At 38.0% G+C, this 26,495-nt stretch overlaps 1 protein-coding gene across 1 annotated transcript; it reads right to left on the bottom strand.

Annotated features, from left to right (window-relative positions):
* Nucleotides 1-1,728: 1,728 nt before the first annotated feature.
* Nucleotides 1,729-26,495, bottom strand: hpcal4 (hippocalcin like 4). Its single transcript, XM_017694147.2, has 4 exons — nt 26,308-26,495; nt 7,932-8,106; nt 7,179-7,394; nt 1,729-6,235 (listed from the first exon to the last, which is right to left on the bottom strand). The coding sequence occupies exons 2-4, from the start codon at nt 8,091-8,093 to the stop codon at nt 6,038-6,040; spliced, it is 576 nt and encodes a 191-aa protein (XP_017549636.1). The 5' UTR covers nt 8,094-8,106; nt 26,308-26,495; the 3' UTR covers nt 1,729-6,037.

Here is a 26,495-nt window from a genome sequence, read left to right as displayed (position 1 = left end):
TATTCTGACAGATGACTGTGCACTGTTTTATTATTAAAGCCAAATGGAACACATTATAAAATCTTTATTACCAGTAAGTATTCTAAACAATCAACACATTTTGATTAAATTTCTATTAAATTATGCAAAAATGAAAGATATAATTCCACTACAGCATTTTAAAGTAATTGGCAGCCAAAGTTACCAAATCAGTTCATTTGGTCAGTAATTTACTCGAAAATCTATTTGACCTACAAGCCAAATTCAACACATTATAAAATCACCATTACTAAAAAATATTTAGTTCAAAGTCTGTCATACTATGCAAAGATGAAATAATTTTACTGCCGCATTTAAAAGTAATTGGCAGTAAAAATGACTAAATTGGTTCATGAGGTGAGTAATTTGCAGCCCATCTAATTGGCTCATAAGCCAAATTCAACATTTTGGTTCAGTCTATTATACTTTGGACATACTAAAGACAAATAAACTTTCTTTTCGCCTTTTAGAGTAATTAGCAGACAAAATTAACAGTCCATACAGTGTATTTATGGACATTTTGCTGCAAAACATCCCATTTTGAATTCACTGTTTTTGTGACATCATAAAAAAGGCCACTTATTCATTCAGCTTACAGCAGTTGAATTCCACCTTTTCATGCTTAAGTTATAAGGAGTGTTTCAGCCCAAACTCTACTTTTTGAATGAGACACAAAACATGGCAGCCAATCAAAACATTATATATATATATATATATATATATATATATATATATATATATATATATATATATCAGTCTTAAAGGCGCAGTAATAAAAACAACCTGTTTAATTGATAATGAGAGGTTGGAAAGTGTTTGTGGAAAATGAACAGCATCTTTTTCTCTACCAGTACAACTGTCATAAGTGAAGCTCAGGGATTTAAAAAAATTAAAGAAAAGAAACATTTTGGAAATGGGTCCTTTAAAAAGACATGATTTCACTATGATAAAAGCACATATAATGTATGAGTACAAAAATGAAAGGCCAAGGTCTGAATCTTTGCCTCGAATCACCTGAACCACAGCCTGTACAGCTGAAATAATAACAAAAAAACTTTACTGCATGAATAAACCATTAAATAAAAAAATAATAAGCCATACTGAACGTAGAAAATAAGCAGTAAGATCAGCAGATGGCAGCAGACAGCAGATTTTAAGTCATTCTTCAGAGAGGTCTTCTGGATAAAGAGCAGTTTTAAAATATATAGCGGAAATAATCCTCTCACCAGTGTCTAATAGATGTCATTGAACATAGTTTGAGCTATTTTCTTTTTGAGGAGATGGAGAGAATGTGGTACAGTTTAAAAAAAAACATCTAGAAAGTGTTCTAAAACAGGTGAGAGGCAACAGTGAAGGCTAGAATAGGGAATGTATCATTATTGTGCCATTTGTTATGAATAAAGACCTATTAGTGGCACAACACGTGTCCCACACTGTCATCAGACTACAGCATGTGTCCCGACCACCGCACCGCTGCCATGACAACAGCATCCGTCATGACATCAGCACCTCTGTCTGACTCATACTGTGCAGGTCTGTGCAAAAATATGCTGTGCTTTGTGTGTGCTTGTGTGAGAGAGAGTGAAAGTGAGTGAGAGAGAGAGAGAGAGAGAGAGAGAGAGAGAGAGATTTGATATGAGGGTGCTGTTGCTGTGTGACTGACAGCTGTCCTCAAGCTTTTGAGTGACCAAATAAAAGAGACAGAGACAATTCTGTTGCAGCGATTCAGTAGACATCCACAAGTTTAATTCTCTATGTACCAAAAATAACACATTTGTTTATTGAAGGAGCTTTACGATTACGATATTGAAAAATAAAATGAAAGCAGACATACAGAACACATAGCACATGAACATATTATTAAAAATGTATTGCACAACTGGTCACATGAATTCCCTTTTAGGTTCCGTATGCTGGGATATACATTATGGTAACAGAATTTTCTAAGCAGTGTCATCAATGCAGTGGCCATGAGAATCAATTCCTATGTTTGAGACACCTTGAGCAACTCTTAATCCAAATATTATATTATTATGTTTAAAACTGACACACAGGGTCTAATATCGTAATATCTCTGTGAAAAAAAACACACAAACAGCCCATCATTTGACGGCCCAATGGAAGTGGAATCAGGCCTTAAACAGCAGGCATTTGAGTTGACATGCTTACTTACTTACTTGGAACAGGTGGAAACTTTTTAAAATGTATTTCAAATCTACCTCCACTCACGTAGTTTTTGGCACATCTAATCTCTAAACCGAATTAGAAGAACATATATATCAGTTACTCAGTAATAATATGCTGGAAGCCTAAAGTTCAGTCCCTCAGAGATGCTATTAAGTGGTCTCTTGCATTCACCATAATGTATTAAAGTCACACAGAACTAGCACATAATGTAGAGTGATGCTCGTAGAGTTAAGGTTTAGATTTTCAGCGTTGCTGTGTCTGATGCGTAGTAACGTCCTCTTATTGTCATTATTTTGTATTAGCATAATTGTTTGCTTGAATAGATTACATACTTAGTAGGTTACGGAACATGGGAACCTTTAAAAATCCAGCAACTGAACTGAGCAATGAAAAGCAACACAGCTAAGCAATGCATTGTTACACTGCTAGAGAACAGAATGATTACAGAGCACCAGCACATCAATGCCGCAAACATAGGATTATAAAATGTAGTACATCCCAGCTATACATACATAAAGGTATGCGATCAAAACTAGATATTAATGCCTGTAACTGCTTCGCCAAAATATAACATGTGATGGGCATAGTGAGACATCAGTGATCCTTAAAGGTGTAGTTTTCCTTATCCCAAACACAGCTAATCAGCCAAGACACGTCTGGCAAATGCAGTTTGCCTTTTTTGTTCTGCAGTCTTGTTATGGGGCTAATACAACAAAAGTCACCCTAAAAGATTTTGGTTTACAAGATTTTGACTTCCATTAATTTTTAGCTACATTAGCCATGTAGCTCCAGTGCAAAACTAGATATGCAAACTTCAGACAACAAACATATCCTGGCTGATCAACTATATTTGGGATAAATTGTGTTAATTATATTTTTCAGTGAACCAGTTCTTGAAGTATTATAAGCACCTACTTAAAGTAAACACAGGTTAAGCCCAGTCAAAGATTAAAAATCACTATTGACATTTTAAGTCAGTTCAACACCACATATCTTTTATGTGCAGGAAAACAGTGCAGACTTCTATGGAATGCATAAATCAGCATTTGGGTCATTCTCACAAAATTGTCTCAAAACATATCTATATTTGAGTGTCATAAGCATCACACAGAAAAATAATATTCATGTCATTTAGTAGATGAATTGCAGCTCTACATGGTGCAGCAAAAAGTTTGTGGAGTTCATTTTTCTATTTTCAATCATTTTTATTCTCATTTCCGCATGTCCACAAGTGTTTTTCATTACCAATGTTTACCATTATTTCACCTTATTAAATTGGAAAAAAAAGAGTTTGAATTATGTTTAACTGTTGAATCACTTTGCTTTATTGACTTGTTTGTGAAGTGACATCACTACGTCATGTGGCAGAGGTAAAAAAAAACTCAAAGGCTGTTGGAGTAGTGAGAAGTGCAGAGTACTACATTTTGCAAAATATTTACGAGTGAATAGTTGGCTTGGTGGTATATAGTATATGGTATATAGGTTATGCGGAGAAAGTTTTTGAAAAAAAGATTTACAGAATGTCAGATCTTAAAACTGTGTTGCTGTAATGAGAATTTGGTCTCTGGAAATGGAAAATGGCACTTAAAATGAATGTAAAATAAAATAAATGGTTCAGATTTTTGTTTAATTATTCAACTACACAACATTGTTTGTACACCCAAAAAAAGAAAGAAATTAACATTAAATTTTGGTCATTTTAATTTTTTCAAGTTCCAGTATTTGTTATGTTTGTGAGAATAACCCATTTCTCCACATTGTGCAAGGAAGTTGAAAGTAGATAAGTAATTTATTTCAACATTTGGTACTAAAAGGTACAGCTTTTTTTTTATCCCAGTACATATGGCCATAACCCTCATAATCAGCAAACGTGTGGTTGAGGTTAGCTGGGTTGCCAAGACTGAACTATTTCACCACTGGGTAGCAGTATAAAACAAGGCGTACTTGCTTCTACCTAGTGCAACAATATTCTCATAAGTATTGGCAGCAACAAATAATATTCTGCTTCCTGGCTTACATCTGTGTTTGTTTTGATTATACCAGAGAGAAATAGCAAAAGGCATTTAGACAATATTAATACAATTACTCTCGGATATTACCTGCTAAGCTTGTACACTGGCAGATGAGAAGCATTATGTCATCAGGACTACAGAGAACTATATAGCTTTCATTAGAAAACAAGTGAGAATAGTGCACAGCACACCAGCCAAAAACAAACAGCACTTTAATACTCCCAGCACTGGTGTGGATAGCAAGGAATAAAGTCAAAGACCTTTTCCTCACATGCTCATACGCTTTCACACTCATACACACACACAAACACACAACACACTCATGTATACACACAAGTTTGCACAATTACACACATACATATTCTCTCATACACAGAACACAGTTACACTTCACTCTTTTTCACACCTGCAGAGACATAGCGACATCATATACATATAGTGTAGATGCGGCTGTGTTGTAATATGAAAGCATTTCTAGTGAAACATTTTACATTTACATATTATATGTTGGTGTATATTGTCATATATCATCATGTACATATATTCGCAGTGTTTAGTCTGGCAAATGTGCCCAACTCTTTGACCTCTATCCTTCCTTCATATGTGAGAGCAACCTGGAACCACAATATTTCAGTCCTGTTCTCTGTTCTCTCAGACCAGCTGATGAAGGCCAGGATTCGTGATAGTATTAGACACTGGATAATAGGCTATTAGAGCATGTCTCAAATCTACCATTATGACAATACTGCAGTTGCCATTACCTCCTCACTTCATGGAGCATAGTTTCTAAGAAAACGTTACCTCTAACAGTTTTCTCCATGACATGACACATGATGGATTTCTGTTCAGTGAGGCTTTTTAACCACCCATGGTCACAGAAGCGTATTGCCTGTTTGACATTTAGACTCCATAAGGACAAAAAGAGAATGACATTTCTTCAAAACCTTGAAAATCTACAGTTGTGTCAGTGCTTCCAGGAATATTCAGTACATTTTCACTGTTCATTTGCATTTATATATTAAAATGCCAGGAATTGGGAGTCTCCTGTGTTAAAACTGCTATCTGTTAATTATTCAGGCTTCTTAATGGACTTTTCTCTTTAGACTTAAGCCTAGAAGCCACAAGAGCATGGTACTGCCTGACGTACAGCACAGTTCACTAGCTGGGCAAAGATTGGGGAAATGGCTTTCATCACTCTGGTGAGTTTACTTGTACTCTCCTCTCAATGTTAAACCAAACCATTCTTTCTTTTCTTAATCTGTCTCAGTCTCAAACCCCTTTAACTCTCACATTCCTCACAACAGTATGTACATCTTTTTTTTATGTGCACTCTCGCTAAAGCCACGTTCACAAAGAGATTTTGGGGTCTATCAAAAAAAATATATATTATTTTGTCGTATAATTACTACAGTGCTATATGTTTATTGTCAATGAAACACAAAACTAACATATACATTATAATATCCAGTAGTCCTTAATTTTATCAAGGTCTTTTATCTAGCTGTGAGGTGTCCTTATAGATCTTTAGAGTTGGACTGTACAGCTCTGAATGTCAGTTCACAGTGATTAGTTTCTCTTTTGTCTTGCTTAACAATGCCTGATGCATGGTCAAAGTTCAACAGACAGCAATATGTGTAATTTTCACATATCCCCAGGTTTTGGTGCCCACTGTCCATCAATGCATTGTTTTCTTTGAAATCAAATGCAGGTGTGTTTTTCACAGATACCAAAATGTCAATGTGAACGTGGCCTAACTTCCTCCTCTCTAAAAGTCTGTACATTTTGTTTCAGCCCCACCCATCCTTCTCTCCTCTTCTCCCTTACTTCTGCATGTCACACTGCAGTAGGAGGACGATAGAAGGGTCACTCTTGGCTGCCTCTTTGAACTCCTCCAGCGTGATCTCGTCATTGTGATCTTTGTCCATCTTGCTGAAGATCTTGTCCACACGCTGCTGAGGTGTCAGGCCATCCTCGTTCATGCGCATCATAATCACAGTGCCGACCATTTTATAGATCGCCTGGGAGCAAAAGCGAAGGACAGGTGGCAAGAGGACGAGGGAGGAATGTGTGAAAAGAGTAAAAGCACAAAGAAGCAGAACAAGAAAAAGTAATATATATATATATATATATATACACAATAAAATAACAGTACAGTTTTCAGAGCTTACATTAATACATTAACAATTGTGTTAAATATGTTAAACCATGCCTGTTTCAAATCAAAACAGGTGGAGATAAGAGCTCTATTATGTTACAGATTGGCAAAATTTGGCTGTTGAAATGAGGCTTTCAGTTCAGGTCATAAATGTAAAAACTTGGTCAAGAGCAAGGAAGAAAAAAACTACAATTATGTTCATTTTTGCTAACATCCATGTGGGATTTTAGTAGTATGTCAGCACAAAACAAAAGACAATTCACAATTACATCAACATTTTATGGCCATTCTAGATTAAACAAGGGCATGTGACAGATATTTAAACACATATTTTACTTTTCACACTTACAGTGACTCTTTTAGTAAATGGCCCTGATTCAGCTGTCACTTCTTATTTATGCTAGTGGTTAATCTGAAATGTTAGGCCTTCAATTCAGCTTCTGAAGTCCTAACCAAAGGGAGAGCTAGACTGGCTATATCTACCTAGATACCAAGGGCAAAAAATCTAAATGGATAAGTTTCTTTTTGGCTATTTCAAGAATTTAAATCTTTTGTTTTTCAACATAACTTATCAATGATACAAGAGTATTGATATAATATGTGCAGAGTTTAAACAGAGCAAGCATGATGATTACATTAGGTATGTTGACTAAACATTACAGACATATATTTGTTTTACATAAAAATCACTACTTTGTAGGCCTAGAAGGCCCCGCTGGAGTTACATCACTAGTAGCATGTAAAAATTCTAAACAAACACATCCACAACTCGTTCATGTCATAAATAAAGATCATAAAGAACTCACCTCTATAATCTCGAGCATCTCCATGCGTGTAATCTTGCCGTCTCCATCCAGGTCATACATGTTAAAGGCCCAGTTGAGCTTCTGCTCAAAACTTCCTCTGGAAGTGATGGACAGGGCACAGATGAACTCCCTGAAGTCAATTGTGCCATCGCCGTTCTTGTCAAAGGTCCGGAAGGCGTGCTGAGCAAATTTGGAGGCATCACCATAGGGGAAGAACTGTAATATAGAACACAATTCACAAGGTGAGTCAGCTTTCATCAGTCTCCTCCCTGTACTGACTAAGTCTTAGCTCATTTAAAAATGATCCGCCACATACGTCTTTAGACTCTTAACTTGATAGTTAACAAATTTATACAGCTTTCCGCTTAGCTCTCTGTCAGCCACATACAAAGTTTGCACGTTTGGCTTTGCCCTTAATATATGAGGCTAATGTAGCTAACAAGTGATGGAAGCTTACAGTCCACCAATTAGCCCTGTACAAACTGCATTTCTAAGTTATCACATGCTATCACATCAAATCATCTTGAGCTGTTTCAAAAAGTGATTTTAAAAAGACTTATATGTGTGATTTCTAACACTGTATGTTTGTGTACTGCTATGTATAATAATGGACCAAAGTATGTTGTATAGCTAAAAATAGTAGTAGCAACCATCCTGAATCCATAATTTTGTCTTTCTCAGTAAAGATAAGCATTTGTCATTAAAACTAAACTGTGTGTATCAAATGGCCCTAATAGCTGTGTGAATTCTGACCTTGACATAGAGCTGCTGAAACTCCTCCAGGTTGAGGATGCCGGTGGGACAATCCTTTAGGAAGCCCTTATACCACTGCTTTAGCTCTGCCTCATTGAACTCTGTATTCTTGGTCAGGTCATCCAAAACCTCTGGAGCAAGCTTGCTGTTATGTTTCCCCATTTTAATGACCTCTCTATGGACAAAAACAGAGAGGCAAAGACTTTGTAAAGACAAGACTTTTACAGCAACAGCAATCAATCAATCAAAAAAAAAAGCTTCCAAGATCTCATTCCAGACATTAACCAGTTCTGAATCATCCAACGTGTATGAAAAATGTGAATAAAAGTTCAGGAACGTCTTCTAAATGAGGGTGTATACTGATATTGACCTTGATCCAAAATGGTAAGAAAAAAAATGTTCTTAGTTTTGATGTTTGTTAATATATCAAGAGTCAATAAAGTAAAGGGCCACTGACATTTTTAAATGGCCTAAAAAACTAATACATGCTTGCTAGTTGCAAGATTTTGCAAGATCCATTCTTTCCTGTTGGTTAGAAATTACATGAAAAGTGTAATTTGTCTAAGTGACTTTGTAATGACATCATGCCTTATATCATGGCATATAACATGTCTGCCTGTATGAGAGCCAGAGATATATTTGGTAGCCCTAAATTGCACTGAGCTTAAAAAATGGGTATTTGGGTGCACATGAAAAATGAGGCGCTGTTCTAATGAGTCATTACCTGGACTCTCAGCTTATTAAAGTTGATTAAATATTTAACAGGTCTAAATACTTGACGAGGTGCTCTAATGGCTGAATGCTCCAGCAGTTATGCAGCACAGCTCATCCCAGGCCTGTTCTGGAGCCCAGATGCCCACAGCGCTTTTCTCTCCTCCTGACAGGAGGCCATTTAGGTGTGATCATGATGACTAATCAGAGGTGAGCATTCATCTCCCTCCTCCTCCTCTCACCTTCTCTCGCTCTATTCCACTCCCTCTCTCTTTGACCTTTTTTGGAATTCTCAGCGCTCTGGCACTCTCTACTCCTTTAGGCTTCGCTCTGATTGGCCTACTTCAGACAGCGAGGGCTAATTGACGATCTGAGCAGTTAATAAACTTTGAAGCTAATGGAATGAGCTTCATGATACTTTTTCGGCAATGGAGTAATTCACTTTCATTTTCAATAACTTTCAGTGGAAGAACTGGCCACATGTTGACAGTACTCTTGGTTGCTGGTTAACCTTGCGGCTAACAGGTGACTGCTCAAAGGGACACCCATGGAAATGCATAGAATTTGCCATTTGTTACACTTACACCAATTTACTTAAAAGATCACATAAAAAATAAAACAAAGATTGTTCAAAAGTAAATGCAAAATGTAGTAAAGGCAAAGAGTGGACACTAAATACTGAAAAAAACATATTGTGTTTAGTTGTGAAAGCTTTTGTGCGATTTTAAATATAAGTTTTATTATATCCCAGATGCTGAATATAAATGAGTTGTATTTAATGGCCATTCTAACTGGAAATTAAATCAATTAAAGCAGTGGTTTCCAGCCCTGGTCCTGGAGGACCCCCTGCCCTGCACATTTTATTGTTTTCCTGGCTACCACACCTGATAGAATTAATCAGCTAATTAGCAAGCCCTCCTAGAGTGAAAGTGGGTGTGCTTTGTTAGAAAAACACAAAAATGTGTAGGGCAGGGGGTCCTCCAGGACCAGGTTGGGAAGCTAGGAATTAAAGCAGGTTCTCTGTCTTTTGGGCATGCAAAGTTAAACTATTCATGACGCTTGATTTGCTGTATGTATTTCTGCAGGGGTTGTGATTCCATAACTAGATATATTACTTGTATGTGTTTGTTGTTTAAATTAACCAGAAAAGGCGATTAAAGGCATGACAGCCTGGCAATGTGTGAGTTCTGAGGCTTAGAGATTATCAGCATTAGTGGTTATCAATCCTGGTCGTGGAGATCTACTTTCCTGTTGAATCTAGTCCCAACTACAGTCTGCCAAACCTGCTCCAGCTAATGAACTCATTTCTCTGATTGCCTGGATTGGATAGTTTTAGGTAAAGCTAGAGAAGAATGTTAGAAGTAGGTTGGAACTAAACTCTGGAGGAAAGTAGATTTCAAGGAGGAGTGTTGATGACCAGTAGTCTAAAACTTATTTCACACTACCTATAGCCAGAGGTGGGTAAGAACTATGTACACAGATTTACTCAAGTACTCAATTGAAACTGAAATGTATTGAGTTTTATTAAGTTTATTGAGTTTTATGCTAATACTTTTATATGAAAGTGTGCTTGGAAGAAATGAACTCAACTTTTTACTGTTATATTTTACATTAATGTTTACATACTCCTTTTTGTGGGTAGTCATCATGTTACATTGGTGATGCATCTGTACTGCTTTGCAAGTGGTCACAATGAGTTTTATCATTCCATTTTAGAGCAAGAATATGTAAATTAGAGAATGAATAGCACCAAACAAACTTCAGTTCCCACGCTGACAGATGCTGAGTGTAAGCTCTGGTGTAGTTCTATTGGTTTCTATAGGCTACTCTACCCAGCTCTGGCTCAAAGCTGAATCAAATGTAGGGACTGCCGTGTGCAGCAGTCTAACAATAGTGTGAAAATATTTGCCCCTGAATAATTTGTAAGATTCTAACTTTTTTTTAATCTACTGTTTTTTGTACATAATATACACATTTGTACATTAAGTAAATGTGAAAGCTAAAATAAGTCACTTAAAATGATATGCAGAACCCAATACCCCACTGATCAATAACAGGTTGTGCCACTGTTAACATCTGCCATAACAGACAGACACTTCTTGTAGCTGTTCATCACTCACACTCTGTTCTGAATGAATGATGGCTCACTCCACCATGCATTTTCTCTGTGAATAGCTGTTCATAAGGCAATTTCTGAATTAAATCTGGGTCTAGATTTTCACTAGACTACTTTAAACCAACCATTCTTACATAGTGTTATTTGCACACTTGGGATTACTGCTGTAAGCAACGTGCAGGTGCAAATAAACTCACAAAGAAACAGTCTGACATTGTTCTCCAAAACAATGCAAGGCCACTTGTACAATGTTTTGGTACTAAGAATCTGAGACAATACTGAGATCAGAAGCTGGTTTACAGAAGACATAATCTGGTCCACACATTCTCATCTATCCATACAATATGCTCCAGACTCCTGGAAATACTAGAGTGAGTGCCCAATGCCCATTGTTCTAGAAACTGTGTGCGGTCATCTTAATTCTTCAAGTTCATATTATAAGTCAAGTTTATATTAGATTGCTCGACAGCAGAGTGTATATATATACATATATATATATATATATAAGAAGGGAATTTATTGTTATATTCTTATTAATGTGCACATTTTATTTCTTTACACAAATTTACTGGGGCACAAAACTCAGAAAAACAGACAGAAGGCAAGTATTTTCTATTCAGCATCAAACTAAATATTAGGTTTTACAAACCGCATTCTTTGAAGCTAAAACCCCACACAGGAGATTATACACATGTTCCTACACTCTCTGAAAAAAAGAGTACTAAACTGTACTTTCTGGGGTACAAACTCTGTGATTTGGGTGATACCATCAAGCATGTGTATTCAGTACCTTTTGCTAGAGAATCTGAAACATATTCTGCTACATTTGGCAAGTCTATTGATGGCAGACATATACATGTAGGGTGTTCTAAGGCAAAAAAAATCCCAAAGAAAACATCATTTTTTTAAAAATTCATCATTATTGTACCATTATCATTACATATAAAATCTCAGAAGTGTATTGGTCATTTTAGGTCAAGGCTATATATCATTTTAGGTATAAGGCTATATAAATTTAGCAGACATCACAAGTCTTGGTTCCTATTACCACCTCTGTAAAGGAATCAATCATTAGGTTTCCCCATAATATACTTTACATTAAAACACTCTGAATGACTGTTCACATCTTAATAACGAATGACATATGAATTATGTAGAACTTTTGAAAAATCTGTGAAACTTCCATTATGTATATGTATGTGGTTGGTTAGTGTAGTGGTTAACACCTCTGCCTTCTACTAGCGTTCAATCCCCCACCAGGGCAAGCACCCTTCACTATACCAAGAAAAGTCCTTGGGCAAGACTCCACCTTAGCCTACCTGTGTAAAATGATCCAATTGTAATTCGCTCTGGATATAAGCGTGTCAGCCAAATGCCATAAATGTAAATGTATTGTATGTGCTAGAAGGGGTGGGTGATATGGCAAACATATCATATCACGATGCAAGATATGTATCACAGTGATATTTATTCAATGTTTTATATGCTGCTCTGCACTAAAACCAAAAAAACAGGAGTAAATATGGTCTCTTTTCAAGGAAGCATGCAGTTGCTCTGTGTTCTTTAAGTACAGACAATATCCACAATATACTCAGAAAACATATTGTACATCACAATGATAGAATGTATCACCATGATGATAAAATATGGTCATATTGCCCCTCTCTGTGTACTACACCATTAAAAATGAATATTTCAAAAACCACTTTAAGTTCTCTAAAGCACCTTTCAATTGATGGTACTTTAATTTTTTTTTTACTTTTATATTTTAAGAACGTCCATACAATGTAACTGTTCTAGACCAATTAAACATTTTTCTTAGATCTATATATCAAAGTCAAGAATTATTGAGGAAACGTTTAGCAGAGTGTCAACAACTGTCATTAATCTCAGTCATAGTGAAGTGTTTCAACATGGTTGTTAGTATGAGGTCTTGTCTAGATCAGAAAGTGCTCCACAATCTCTTCTTATCTCAAGCACTGATGATGTTATTGAATCAATGTTAATTTTGGCTGAGACACAACCTTTACCAGCACTACCATAAACACCTCAGGAGATGTGTTGTTTGTGTACAAGCTTTTCACATTTTGGATACAAAGCTGAAGACAGTTTAACAGCTAGGATCACCTTGATTGTTCTCTTTAGGGTGGAGAGTGTCTGAGTGTGTCAGTCTCAATTATCAAGATGTAATTTAACATGGATGGATATTATCTTTCTAGAATCTAGTACATTTTTATCAGCTTTTTCATGACATAAATCTAATTTTGGATGAATTATTGGTTCAAAAAGGGGTGATTTTGTGCTGTAATAAAATGAGCTATAATATTAATCTCATCATATTAAATAATAAGAAGTAACTGTCTCTCTGAAGTACATTAAATAGTGAGTATACGATATGGCCAAGCTTCTTCTTCTTCTTCAGTCTCTTTTCCTTTTCCTTTTATAACCCCAGTATTCAATTAAGGACACCTATCTGGACCACTAGCAGGCCTGAACTTCTCAGTGTGGAGTCTGAAACTGCATTTCATGCTCTGCCTGCTCATCAATTTTCAGAGTGTGAGGTGAGATACTACTGTGCAGTTTCTGACTGCACATTACCCTTTGAGGCCACAAAGACACACGGAGACCAATGAGTAATGAAGGAGATAAGACTAATGATGACCTACTCAAACCCAGTCTCATGACAAATTTGTAGGTATTATAAGCAAGAGCAGGGCCAATTTTAATAGGTTTCATAAAAGTTCCACACAAGTTGTAAGAAAAGTTATGGCTGCTAATCTAACCCCAGCCTGAACCCAACCCAGCGTGGGTTTTCATATGAGTCTGCCAGAGACATCATGAAGGAGGAGGAGAACGTTCACAGGTTTAAAAATGAATCGCCCAGTCTAAATCTCCAGACTCCGGCCTACATTCTATGGTGTTGACAGAAGAGACATCTTAACGGCTGCATGGCTGCAAGTGTATAAAAAATGCAGACTGAATTCTATTATTATTATTACATGGAAGACATTTTTTGATCAAAATATTTCATTTTTATTTTGTGAAACCTCTGATTTGTTTTTGTAATCATATTTTACTTTGACTTTAAAAGTTTTTGTCACACTCACAAATCTTTTTTTTTCAAACATTCATCCACTGAAAGGTTCTTTAGGCAGGCAAAAGTGGTACTTCTATGGCACTTCTACTTTTAAGAGTGTAATGTAGTTTCTATACCAATTTAAGGGCTTTTCCTAAAACTTTTACATTACATGGAGATTCCTTAAATTTTAAAAAGGCTCTTCACATGCACCATCTGATTTACATAAGTGGTTCTCTAAAGGACCATTCACTGAAAGGTTCTTCAAGCAGTCAGAAGTGGTTCTTCTATGGCATCATGCAAGGAACCTTTTTTTCTGCAAAGAAAATTTTGTTCAGTAAAACTGGAAATGAAAATGTCATTATCAATGTAAGCATATATCAAAATAACATTTTGACTCTCAATGTTGAAAATGATCTCCTGCTTTTGAGAACGTTCTGTGAAAAAATCTTTTTTTTTTTGCTCCCTGTTAACCATTTCTAATCCCTGAAATGTGCAACTGTTAGACCCTACTCTGGTAGCAGAGGCCAGGAATGAGTTCCAGGAAACCGATGGACTGACACAGAAGCCAATTTTGGGGTCCACATTTCAGCTTGAGAATGGCTTCAATATAGTGTCATTATTACTGTCATGGCTAAACTGAGCCTTCAGCAGCACCACTGCACCTAGGAGAGCAGAGCAGGGGGTCCTCATAAACGAATGAATAAATGAATATATAAATAAGAAGCACCACATACAAGGAACCACATACAATGCAAATGTGATTAAGTTCAGAATGTTCCCATATGATTTGGAGGGGAAAGTATTTGTTCATGTTTACGGCTGAAAAATTCAAAACCAATCTTCTGGGTCCTGAGTGTTAGCGTTGGAAGCTTTTCATTCCAATGTTTTCAGCCAATGAGTCAGCTTTATGTTCGTTTGCAGGAAGAGATGATGTTGCCACTTATCGACAAGCGCAGGCAGTTTTCTTTGTAAGATTAGGACAGCAGCACAGGGATTAGACTGGCACCTGGGAGGAGAAAGCATTTAACGGCAAATAATGCGGTGAAGAAAGAAAAGGTGCCTTCATTTTTGTAATTTCCGTCGCCTGGCACATAGGTGATGGTATCAGCTAGTGGGGCTGGATTCTGTTCAATATGGCACAAATCCAAGAGTTCAGGAGGATGCTGGGTAAAAAGTGAGTCAGACAAGGTGAGAGTGTGGCAAAGACTTTCAGACAAATAGGACCAAACATTATGTGCATGTATGTCATAATGTTTATAAAGGTGACAGTACAGCCGTCACTGTAGACCAGGGGTCTCACATCCAAATGTGGCCTGCAGGTCACAAGTTTGAGATCCCTGTGGTACTGAAAATCAAATTCTGATGCAAATATATTATCACTGTCCATATATAAAAATCAATACGGAGAAAGATTTGTAACATCAGGATTGCCAGGACTCAAGATTCAAGATGCAATATTCATTGTCATACCAACTCCTGTGTTAGATGTTAGGAATCAGAGGTGTGAACGATAAAGAAAAGACAAAAACTACAGATACACCCAGACATGATCATAAATCCCACAACAACTGCAGCCCAATAAGCAAAATAAAATGGCAGATGCATTTATGACTAAAAATATAACTCCGTTTCCAAAAGAGTTGGGATGCTGTGCAAAATATAAAATAAAAACTGGATACAATGACGTGCAAATCATTTAAACCTTATATTTAATTGAAAACAGTACAAAGACAACACATCAAATGTTAAATCAGAGAAATTTTATTGCTATTTTTGAAAAATATATGCCAATTTTGAATTCGATGCCAGTAACATGTTTCAAAAAAGTTGGGACCGGGGCATATTTACCACTGTGTTTCATCACCTCTTCTTTTAACAACACTCTGTAAGTGTTTGGGAACTGAGGAGACCAATTGCTGTACTTTTGAAAATGAAATGTTTTTCCCTTTTGCTTCATACAAGATTTCGGCTGTTCAACAGTTCGGGGGCTCCTTTGTCGTATTTTTTCTTTCATAATGTGCCAGATGTTTTAAATATGTGTAAACATAAGCATAAATAAATGCAATCGCTGAGATTTTCTCACTGGTATTGTACAGACAGAAAGTGTTTTTAAGCAGAACTTTGATTTTACAGGTAAGGATACTTTTGCAATAAGTGTCAGTAGGATGTTGGAGCTCAAATTGTGGGATTAAACCAAGTTTAGTTTGTACTCTGGTCAGGAATGGTCTTCCACACCGCTTCATCCAGATTCTACAGCTATTTTCTTGTATTGTTGGTTTCCGGAATGGGTAAAATTTCATCCTGCTCTCCAAACTCTCAGGATAATGGATAATGGAGCTTGTTAGGAATGCCTAGGCCTAATTAAAGCTGCTAATCCAAGTTTTGTTTTCATTTTATTAGTTAGTTTGATGAGGAGTGAGTGGGACTTTTCTCATGGTTGTTCAAAACTGTGTTTCGATGTTAAAGCAAAATGTGTTTTTTTCTTTTTTAGTCATTTTTCTAATACCTTGCATACAAGGAAACACATGTTTTTAAGTGGGAGCCATAGCGGTTTCCTTGTTGGTATACAGTGTACACCTGCATATCATGGACTACAATGCTGCTACTTATGCAGAAACAGAGAGCTATTGACATACTTGTTCTATTTGATCTGAGAAGCATTTCCTGAAGGGGTGTAATGATACACAAATTTTCAGTTCCAATATCATATTAAATTTTAAGGAATAATTGCATATATACTATGGTTTTTAATTGCAACTGACCAATGGAAGTGTTCTGGAGCCTATCCCAGCAGTCTTCCGGCGGAAGGCAGGACACACCCTGGACAGGTCGCCAGTCCATCGCAGGGCAGACAGACAGACACAGACAGTCACTCACACCTAGGGGCAATTTAGTATCTCCAACTGGCCTGACTGCATGTCTTTGGACTGTGGGAGGAAACCGGAGAACCCAGAAGAAACCCACGCAGACACGGGAATCGAACCCAGGCCCTACTTGCTGTGAGGCGACAGCGCTACCCACCACGCCACCGTGCCGCCCACATCTGGGTGCATCCTATCTTTTTTGTATTGATTACTATTTTGCACAAGGGCACTATGTTTCAATATTTTTAAATAAAACGTGCATGTTTTGGATCCAAATTAATCTGTGTATTACATAATTAGAGGATCACAGAATCAAGACATTTTAACATGTAATTTAACATTGAGGCAAAAAATCTGTGTTGTTACACCTCTGCCAATAAACTTAATACAGAATACATGCACAGGTAAAACTAACACAGACGAATTCTGAGTATTTGTGAGAAAATATGAAAATATTCTCTGTTGTTTTGCCCCTAATATCACCAGGAATGTATTGTGGATGAATCTCTTTCTGTTGTGCACTGAAGACTAGACCTCTTCTGAAAGGTCTCTCACCTCCGTGCTAACACAGACGAGAGTGGATGCAGCTTTCATAGCATCGCTATGACACTCTCTCTCTCCCATCATTGTCACTCAAATGGATCGATGGACCGCGGCGGCTGTGTGGTCACTGTGACGTCTTTGACATTCCAGCCACGTCAGTCCTGTGAGTGCTCCTTTTAAGAGCTGCTGAATGAGATGGAATTGTGGACTCAGGGCCATCGCAGTGGATTAATTCCAACACACCACACAGAGACAGACAGACAGAGAGAGAGACAGACAGAGAGAGAGAGACAGAGGGAGGAATAAAGAGAGACAGAAGAGAGGGAAGAGGGAGAGAGAGAAAAGAGAGAGAGAGAAATAAAGAGAGATAGAAGGGAGGGAAGAGGGAGAGAGAGAAAAGAGAAAGAGAGAGTAATAAAGAGAGATAGAGGGGAGGGAAGAGGGAGAGAGAGAAAAGAGAAAGAGACAGGAATAAAGAGAGAGCAGGGAGGGAAGAAAGAGGGGCAGAGAAAGAGAGAGAGGGGGAGAAGAGAAAGGAAATAAAGAGAACAGGGGAAGAGCTGGAGGAAGGGATAGAGGGAGGAGAGGGAGATGGGAGAGAGGGTAAAGGTAAAGATAAAGAGAAAGACAGAAGGAGGAAGGGACAGCAAAAAGGGAATGAGGGAGACAGGATAATAAAGAGAGGAAGGGAGGGACAGACAAAAAAGAAAGAGAGAGGGAGGAAGAGAAAGAGAGAAAAGAACTGGAGAAAAAGAGAACAAGAAGACAAGAGACAGAGAGAGGGAGAGGGAAAGAAAGATAGAAAGAGGCAAAGAGGGAGGAAGAGAAAGAAAGGAACAAAGGGGAAGGGAGGGAAGAGAGAAAGATACAAACAGATATGGTGAGAGATGGAGGAAGAGAGAGAGAGAGAGAGAAGAGACGAACCGATGGATATAAAGGGAAGAGGGAGAGTGGGGGGAAGAACAGCGAGAGAGAGGAAGGAAGGAGAGCGGGAGGGGGTAGAAAAAGAAAGAAGGAAGCAGAGTAAGGAAGAAACAGACCAAAGAGATGGAAGAAAGAGAGGAACAGACGGGGAGAGAGCAGGAGGGAAAGAGTAAAAGAGAGATAGAGATGGAGGGGGGAAAAGAGAAACAGAGGGATACAACTGAGAGAAAGAGAGAGAGAAAGAAAGAGAGAAATGGAAGAAAAGAGAAAGTTAAAGAGGGAGAAGAAAAAGAGAAAGAGGGAGGAACAAATGGATACAACTGGGAGAGAAGAATGATGCAAAAAAGGAAGGGGGTTAAAAAGAGAGAAGAGAAAAGAAAGAAAGAGGGCATAAGGGAAAGACAGAATGAAGAGAGAAAGAGAGAGAGAGAGAGAGAGAGAGAGAGAGAGAGAGAGAGAAAATAGATTAAAATAAAAGGAAAAGGGAAATTTTTTGATGGAGAACATTGCACTGCTCAGTGTAAGTGATTGAAAAATAAAAGTCAAGATGACTCAATCTGAAGTGTGTTATGGACCTTGATCAGAAGAATGACCTCCCACTAGCTCAGAGAAGATATGAAGGACTCAGGACCACTCAGTCACTACTGACTTAAATTCTGTGTGGTCAGAAAACCTCACATCAAAAATAAAGCAGAAAAGCCACAGACTGTCACACATTATATGTCTTGTGAAAACAGTTCTAACGTTGATGTGACATGACAGGTTTAGTAGGCAGCAGTGAGCAATGTTTGTTTATTTGAGCTCCAGCTATGATGTATCAACAACTAGGAAACAAGGCATAGTTTAAAAATACTTTTTCATATGATAATTAATAATCCACTAAAATCTAACAGAGGCCAATCAGATGACTGCACTGTCTCGTTTAAGTGGTCCCATTGTTCAAAACTCAAGAGGGACAGTGGCAGTCTACATGCATATGTCCATGTACATAAACCATGTGTTTTATATATTGCCATTATCATAATTATAGCAATTATAGCAATTTGCTCTGGGTACGTGCATTTGTGTGCACAAGGCACATGAGAGTACACCTGTGCACTTATAACTCATTTCACAAACTCTACCAGTCCTGATGTGCCAAATGCTGTAAGTCTGTTTAAAAAGCCTAATCACTTTCAACTGCAGTTCTGTCTCTGATGAGGACCCGTGATAACAGGTCAGTTTCAATAAAGCTGAGGACACAGACCTCATATAAATAGAAACGGTGCTTTGTTCTTATAACAGGGCTGAATAAATTACATACAGTAGAGTGTCACTGAGATCAGAGTGAATTAATGTGTAATGAATGGTCATCCATCAATAGTACTTTTTTTACCAACAATGGCAGAAATTATGGAAAGTTTTATAAATAGAAATGTAAAAATAAATACAAGCATGAACTTTTTACATACACACAAACACACTTGTGTGGCAGTAAGCTGAACAGGGAGAGTGCTGGTAACCTTTTCCCAACAATGTTCAGACACTCAGCGAGAAGAGGCATGCTTTGAGTGTGCGTTTAAAATGGACTTTCTGATCTATCAGAATGGTGCCTGACTGTTTTGAGGAAATACAAGCATGCAAATATTCTAATATTAGAATGCGATAAGAAAATCTGATCATTTACAGGTCAAAAATAAAGGATTAACAAAATGCATGAATACTGGACACTATTAGAAAAAGGCCCTGCTGTTCCATTTAAAATAATTATTTTCAGAAACTCAAATTTGTTCACTTATTCATTAACATTAACATTAATATGACATTTCTTTTTCTTAGATACACTCTTAAAAACAAAGTGCCTAAAGGGCTCACTGGAGTGACAACATTAAAGAAACGCTAAAATCTCAGGCTTAATACTAATTAAGGTTTATTATTCAGTAACTTCAGGAACTTGTTCATTGGTCGAGCTGTTCTTAGGTTATAGAAGTGTGTAATAAAGCTTTGGGTCTGCCAGCGATCCCTGACCATTTTAAGGGGTTAAAGAACTTTCATACACACGGAATGGAAGAGATGGAACATACATTCACAGAACTGCAACGGGTTTGTGTAAGAGGGGGGTTGCTGTTAGGGGGGGTGTTACCACTAACCAAAGGCTTCATGCCACTGGTGACCTCCCTTTCCCAGGACACAAAAAACCAACAACAGGAACAACAACATTAAAACTAAATTTAAAAAATAACTACTAAAAGTAACTAAATTAAATAAACCAATAAAGGTTTTCACCAGGTTTTGGGTATGTCCCAAACTAAAGGCCTAACTCTAATAGCCACTGAACTGTGTTTCTATTATTGAAAACAGTGAACGCAAACTTTTGAACTGTAGTGAATACACAGGGCAGTTGCTGCTCACAATTGTGGGGTGTGAGTTCCCACAGGCCCTGCGATGGACTGGCGACCTGTCCAGGGTGTATCCTGCCTTCCGCCCGAAGACTGCTGGGATAGGCTCCAGCACCCCCCTGCGACCCTGACGGAGAAGCGGCTTAGAAAATGGATGGATGGATGGATGGAGTTCCCACAGTGCAGTTAGACCACACTTTAAAGCAGTCTCTCTTTTGATGGTTGAGGGTCACAGAAAGTGATTCCACATAGTCAGACCATTAGATCAGCTCAATGTGAAAACTTTTTAATCTAGTCATTACTTAGGAAATGAGATTAAATAATAACAGCCCCTACAGTGACAAACAATCATCACATCCTACAGTGCTCGCCTGATTAAATGCAGTGCGCTAATGAAGTTTCCCTGTAAAAGTTGGTATGAAACTTTCTCTTGAGTGCAGCTCAATTACAGGTGAGTCATAAAATTCTCCACTGGCTCATGTGGCATAACAACCAATAGTGGGCATAAATAATGCAGCTGTTTGGAGATATGAGAGCTAAAGGTCAACCATGCTTATCTAGAGGCACAGGGGCAGATCCAAGACTGTCAGACATCATCATCATCCATTGGAAGAGCTTTTGTGAGCTGTGGGGGGCAGACAGACAGGATACAAAAAGCATGTCTAAATAATTAATAAAAGGATCTGGTAAAAGAAAGAGATATTATGTCAATAATGCCGCATCATTTTTGAAAACTGCCTGTAGTCGCTGAGCCTGGGTGTTTTATTTTTTTACACACACACACACACATGCGTGCAGATGTTATGGAAACAGATGGCTTAGACGCAAGAGGTAGTAGCGAGAGGGTTGCCGTTTCAGGTCCCGTAAGGGGTGTGAGCCAGTAACAAACAAATTACTTCACTGGAGCACTTCAAGCTGTGCCCTTCAGTTAGGCTTTTAACTCGAGATCCTCCAGGACTGGTTCAGCGTAATAACTCATAGGCATGTATGTCTCAAAGGTGAGAAACAGTGGCTCCCATGAATGCACAACATGCACACAAACTAGACCTAGCTACGTGCTGGCTCTCCCGAGGTCCCACCGGATCATTTTAAATTAGAATCTCTGAAGTGAAACAGGTGCTGTTTCTATAGTAATATTCCTCTCCTCTGGCAGTGCAATGAAAACATCTCTCTGAGGATGACAACACAGGTCACTGTGCATGCACCTGCATATCTACAGTCTTTAAGTGCTAAATGCTATCACCTGCATGTGGTAATGTAGTGTTCTGGCTTGTGTGACAGTCAGAACAGTCAGGGGAACTAAGCCACAGAGGATGTTCTTGCTTTAAGTCCCCTCTAAAATCAAAACTACTCAGGACTACATACCTGTCTTATTTTTTCAGGACCTCTTTGGTACAGGAAAAGCAACACACCTGCAGATTTAACATTATTTTAGTAAGCTTCCCCGTTTGTTCAAAATCATATGCGCACATTCCCCATGGAGGAACTAGGAGCAATGTAGCAATAGCTGTCAGCTGAGACTGAGACTGACTTACACAACAGTGAAGTTCTCTATAGGAATTACGTCTACATAAGAAAACTGCTGGCTGATACTGATAGCAGATTACTTAAAAAAATATCAGTTGATAATGGGGATGCACTGATATGCGGATCATGGGTTTATGCCAACATCCAATATTTTACATATCTGCTGATGCTCTGTTGACGTTTATAAAATCCAAAAATAAAACCCAGCTCTCCAATGTTGATATATTTTTCAAGCAAATGTCTACTGATACGAATAGAATTCCAACATCATTATGCTTGTTAATGCCAATAAACCCAATCTTGCTTTTTATAGGACATAATTGGTGCCAACCATTACTAGTTTTTTTATTTCTTATTAATGCAAAACTGCAGAGCTGTCTTATCTTCTTAGCATTTCACAGCTATGGGATAAAAACAACAATGACTGCACCACCTGCTCATGAGGATATCCTGGCAAAAATAAATCCAGGGTAGGAAACCTTGCATCAAAACAGCATAGTCCCCATGGGTGACAACTGGCACTGAAGCACCTACCTATGCCTCTGTGACTGAGACTAATGAGGAACGCCACAATTGGTTCAATACGGTCTTACAGATATGATGCATTGTAAGATACAAGCTGATGTTCAACCAGATAAACAGCAAAGTATGACCATGTTAACAGCTTGGGTTTCATAGCTGGATACACTAAACATCTGACCTCAAGATTCTTCCGTAGTACAAACAGATCAGCATAGGTTAGAACTTCAGTGATTTCATTATGTCCCAGTTGACAGATGCACTGCACCTAAGGCCTAAAGAGAGTTTAGGTAGAGACTTCAGTTTAAGAGGCCTTGAGAAGTGTAGTCATGACTAAGTCAACATCTGGTATTCAGGTCAGTCAGTTCTTTTTTTATTGTACTGCATTTGAATCAGGATCCCTCCTAAGTTTGACAAAAAAAATTAGATCAAATTTTTGTGATCATTATTATTTAGCTGACCATTTTGTTCAAAAAGTTATTAGGACTGCACAAACAGTCACTTTTGAACAATTACTCAAGGGCATGTGGCAACAGCCATTAGCTCTGACTAAGCCTCTACAGCCATTCTAGGGTTTGAATCTATAGTTTGGGCCAGATTAGTTTTACTACAGAAGGTTCTGTAATATATTTATACAAATTCTCATGAGTTAAAGTATCTGTAATTTCCTCAAACACCCACTGACTGTAATGAAACTTTATAACTCTGATGCCCAAGCTGAGTCTTAAAACACGCACCAAATTCAATAACAATAACAAAATGGTGCAAGGCTGTGCCTGTTAGCAGATAATTAAAACATTATATTAGCATATTTCAAAACATTATCATGAGCTCAATTTAAACAAGACTACTTCACTGAGGAAGCACCAGTACCGAATGCTAGTCACTTAATTATCAATAATAAAAATTAAAAAATAGGGATTATGTAAACTGACTATGAGCAACTCACTTATGGAGACAATGAAATGAACTCTCTATACCTCTTTCAACATCAGATCAGATTCAAAAACTCAAAATCAATGCTGTAAATAGACGGGGAGTCAAAAGCCGCCCACTGCCCGAGTGAAAAGACCACCTGTTTCATCGCTGAGACACAGCAAGCTCACCAGTTGACAGGAAAGCTGACAGTCAAGTTAGAATGACACACACAGTCCTATTTCTCTGCATTAGTGATGTCATCCTTTGTCTTCGAGACTCTGTCAGATCCATGTACTGTAACATGTTAAGCAAGCACATGGACAATTTACCTCTGATGTCCAAACACAGCCTGGGGCACCATGTGATGACTCCAGCTGCTACTAAATGTATTTGACAGCATCTTGCCATTGTGACAGTTCGCTCGCCTTTCATTCACATTCAAAACAGGCTGCAGAGCAAAGCAAAGGGAAAAAACCCTGTGGTTTCTATTAAATGAGAAGAGAAGAATATCAACAGGCTGTTATCAGAGGAGGGGAAAAAAGGCCCTCACTCGTTCTATTCACACATGCTTTTGTTTTTTTTTTCATGCATTAAATTCCCCTGAGGCTGTTTGATTAGTGCTGCTGAAGAGCCACTGACTGTCTGCAGCTTTTTGAGTGCAGCCATGTTGAATCTGCCATCCATCTCTATGAGAAACGGAGCATGTGGGTGATCAATCAGCTGGCTCCGCACGAGAGGGCTACAACACCTGGCACTGCCTGGGTGCTTTTGTGTGGGACAAAATGGAGAATTGACAATGCCCATGTGCTGCAAGAATGGCGAGCTTCTGCTTATCGCACATAATTTTCAATCATCAGGAGCTCCATACCTTGTAACCTGTGATGCTTTATTGGGCACACACTCAGTTTTGCTCGCACTATGTAACCAATGGCACATTTTAGCAGGGCAGGACCAGCCAGTCCAAAAAATAAGATGTTCCTGAGTGACCTGTTAATCTGGAAAGAGCTGAGATGTGGCCCATTTTTGTATTTGAAGTATTTGAGTTCTGAAACAGCTAAACGCATCTTCAAAGACACAGTCAATATTGTTATGATACGCTTAAATCACATGCTGGTTTGAGTCATTACACATATTGTAATCTGCATGTTGTTATATGAACCTTGTGAAGATCTGTTTCTTAAATCGCTTGAAGCAAATCATGTTCTTAGTTACTTTTCATATAAAATTGACAGTTTTAAAACATTGATCATAAATAGAACACTTTTATTATTGTTATGATTATTATAATTGTTATTATTATTATTATTATTATTATGTGTTCATCTGTGTTTGATAATATCCACCAAGCACTATCCATTATTTCAACACCAGCTTCCACAGTTAAGACTTTTACAACCTTAAAAAGTTGTTCTTCAAGCGTTCTTCAAGCGTTCTAGTGAAGGCAATGGTTACACGAAAGGCTCATAAAACACAAGATAATATACATTGTTGGGAGTGGGCGTTGCACATACCATATTATCACCAATACCAACCTTTATTTGATTAATAAAAATGTGTTTTTGTCCGTTTCAATCTTTTCCAACTTCTTCTTACAAATGGTTGTACAACACTTTGGAAAGAGACTTTGTGTACAGAACTGTGAACCTCAAATAACCATTTGAATGCCCAAACATTTCTCTTATGGTTAAATTGTTCTCTTCTATGAAGGAAAACCTGGTTGTATATATAAAATTGCTTTATATCGCATGAAAAAAAACATTTTTAGCACTATAATAAAAGTTTTTTGCTAGGCATGTAGCAGTGCAAAACCCAACACAGGGTTTTTTTTTCATTCTTATTGAGAATTTTTAAACATGAAGCGTTTTATGTCTTCATATGGGGAACAAAATGAAGCCTCACCTTCTCCACCTGTATTACTCCACTACAGTAATTCCCCGCATACTTGCCTCACTTCAGCAATACTTTTCACACAAAACTGCCACTGTGACTAAGCCTCCTTAGTTTCAGTATTCCAGTGAGAGGTGCTGAAAGCCTTGGTCACTTCACTCTGCTTTGGCCGTCTGTCCTCTTCACAGCCTTGCTGAATGGCAGGCGCATTCAGTCGCTGCCATGCACCACACATCTGTCAGAACAGCACACTTTCTCACTTTTATCACTCACAAAGGGTGGTTAAAAATAACACTCACCCTTTTGTAAAAGGGAGTGCAAAAAGTACACCCACACACTGTTAGAACACACTTATGTTCATCAACAGTGCAGCGCAGACACAACACTGGCGCACATCCACTACCAGCCAGCCAGGCAACAACATGAGCCTCACATCTGCATTTTACATCAACTTTATCCTTTTTGTAACACAGCTGTATGAAGATTTTCAGTTCACTCTGTCTTGTTTTTGTGTTCACATATCTATAATTCTTCCACGAAACATCTGCATAGCAATGCAAGCCTGCTCGTCCTACTACCACTGTCACAGTGCTCCTGGCTCTAATACACAGGCCATATTAGCATTAATCTCATATATAAACTCACATTTGCTTAAATAAGTGCACGGTGTGTTAATGATAAAAAGTCACTGGAGTCAGGCTGAAGAAAACAACAAAGAATGTTAAAATAATGACCAAAAAAAAGAAAATAATGAGAAAAAAGTCGAGTTTCAATTCACACATTTTCCTCTAGATTTGCTGTTTTGGTATCTGTCTAATACTCACTGCACTGCAGCACATTAGAAACCCAGTACATAATACCCACACGTTTAAAAAGCAGGACAACTGAAAGTAGAAAGTGGATGACTCACCCAAGTGTTTCTGGTGAGGTAACCGGCCTTTTCGCGTGTGTCTATGTGTGCGTGTGTGTGTGTTTCACAAAAGTGTGTTATCCTCTCAGCGGCTGAAGAACAGCAGGCTGCTTCCCGGAGAATGAGCCACGGACCTGCTGCTTCTTCCTCCCTCAGCCACAGCAATAATGAATGGAGCGTTCGCTTCT

Source organism: Pygocentrus nattereri, chromosome 27, assembly GCF_015220715.1.
Source record: "Pygocentrus nattereri isolate fPygNat1 chromosome 27, fPygNat1.pri, whole genome shotgun sequence".
In the NCBI taxonomy this organism is placed as follows: Eukaryota; Metazoa; Chordata; class Actinopteri; order Characiformes; family Serrasalmidae; genus Pygocentrus; species Pygocentrus nattereri.
Note: the sequence above shows the minus strand (reverse complement) of the source record. Positions and strands in the feature narration are given on the sequence as shown.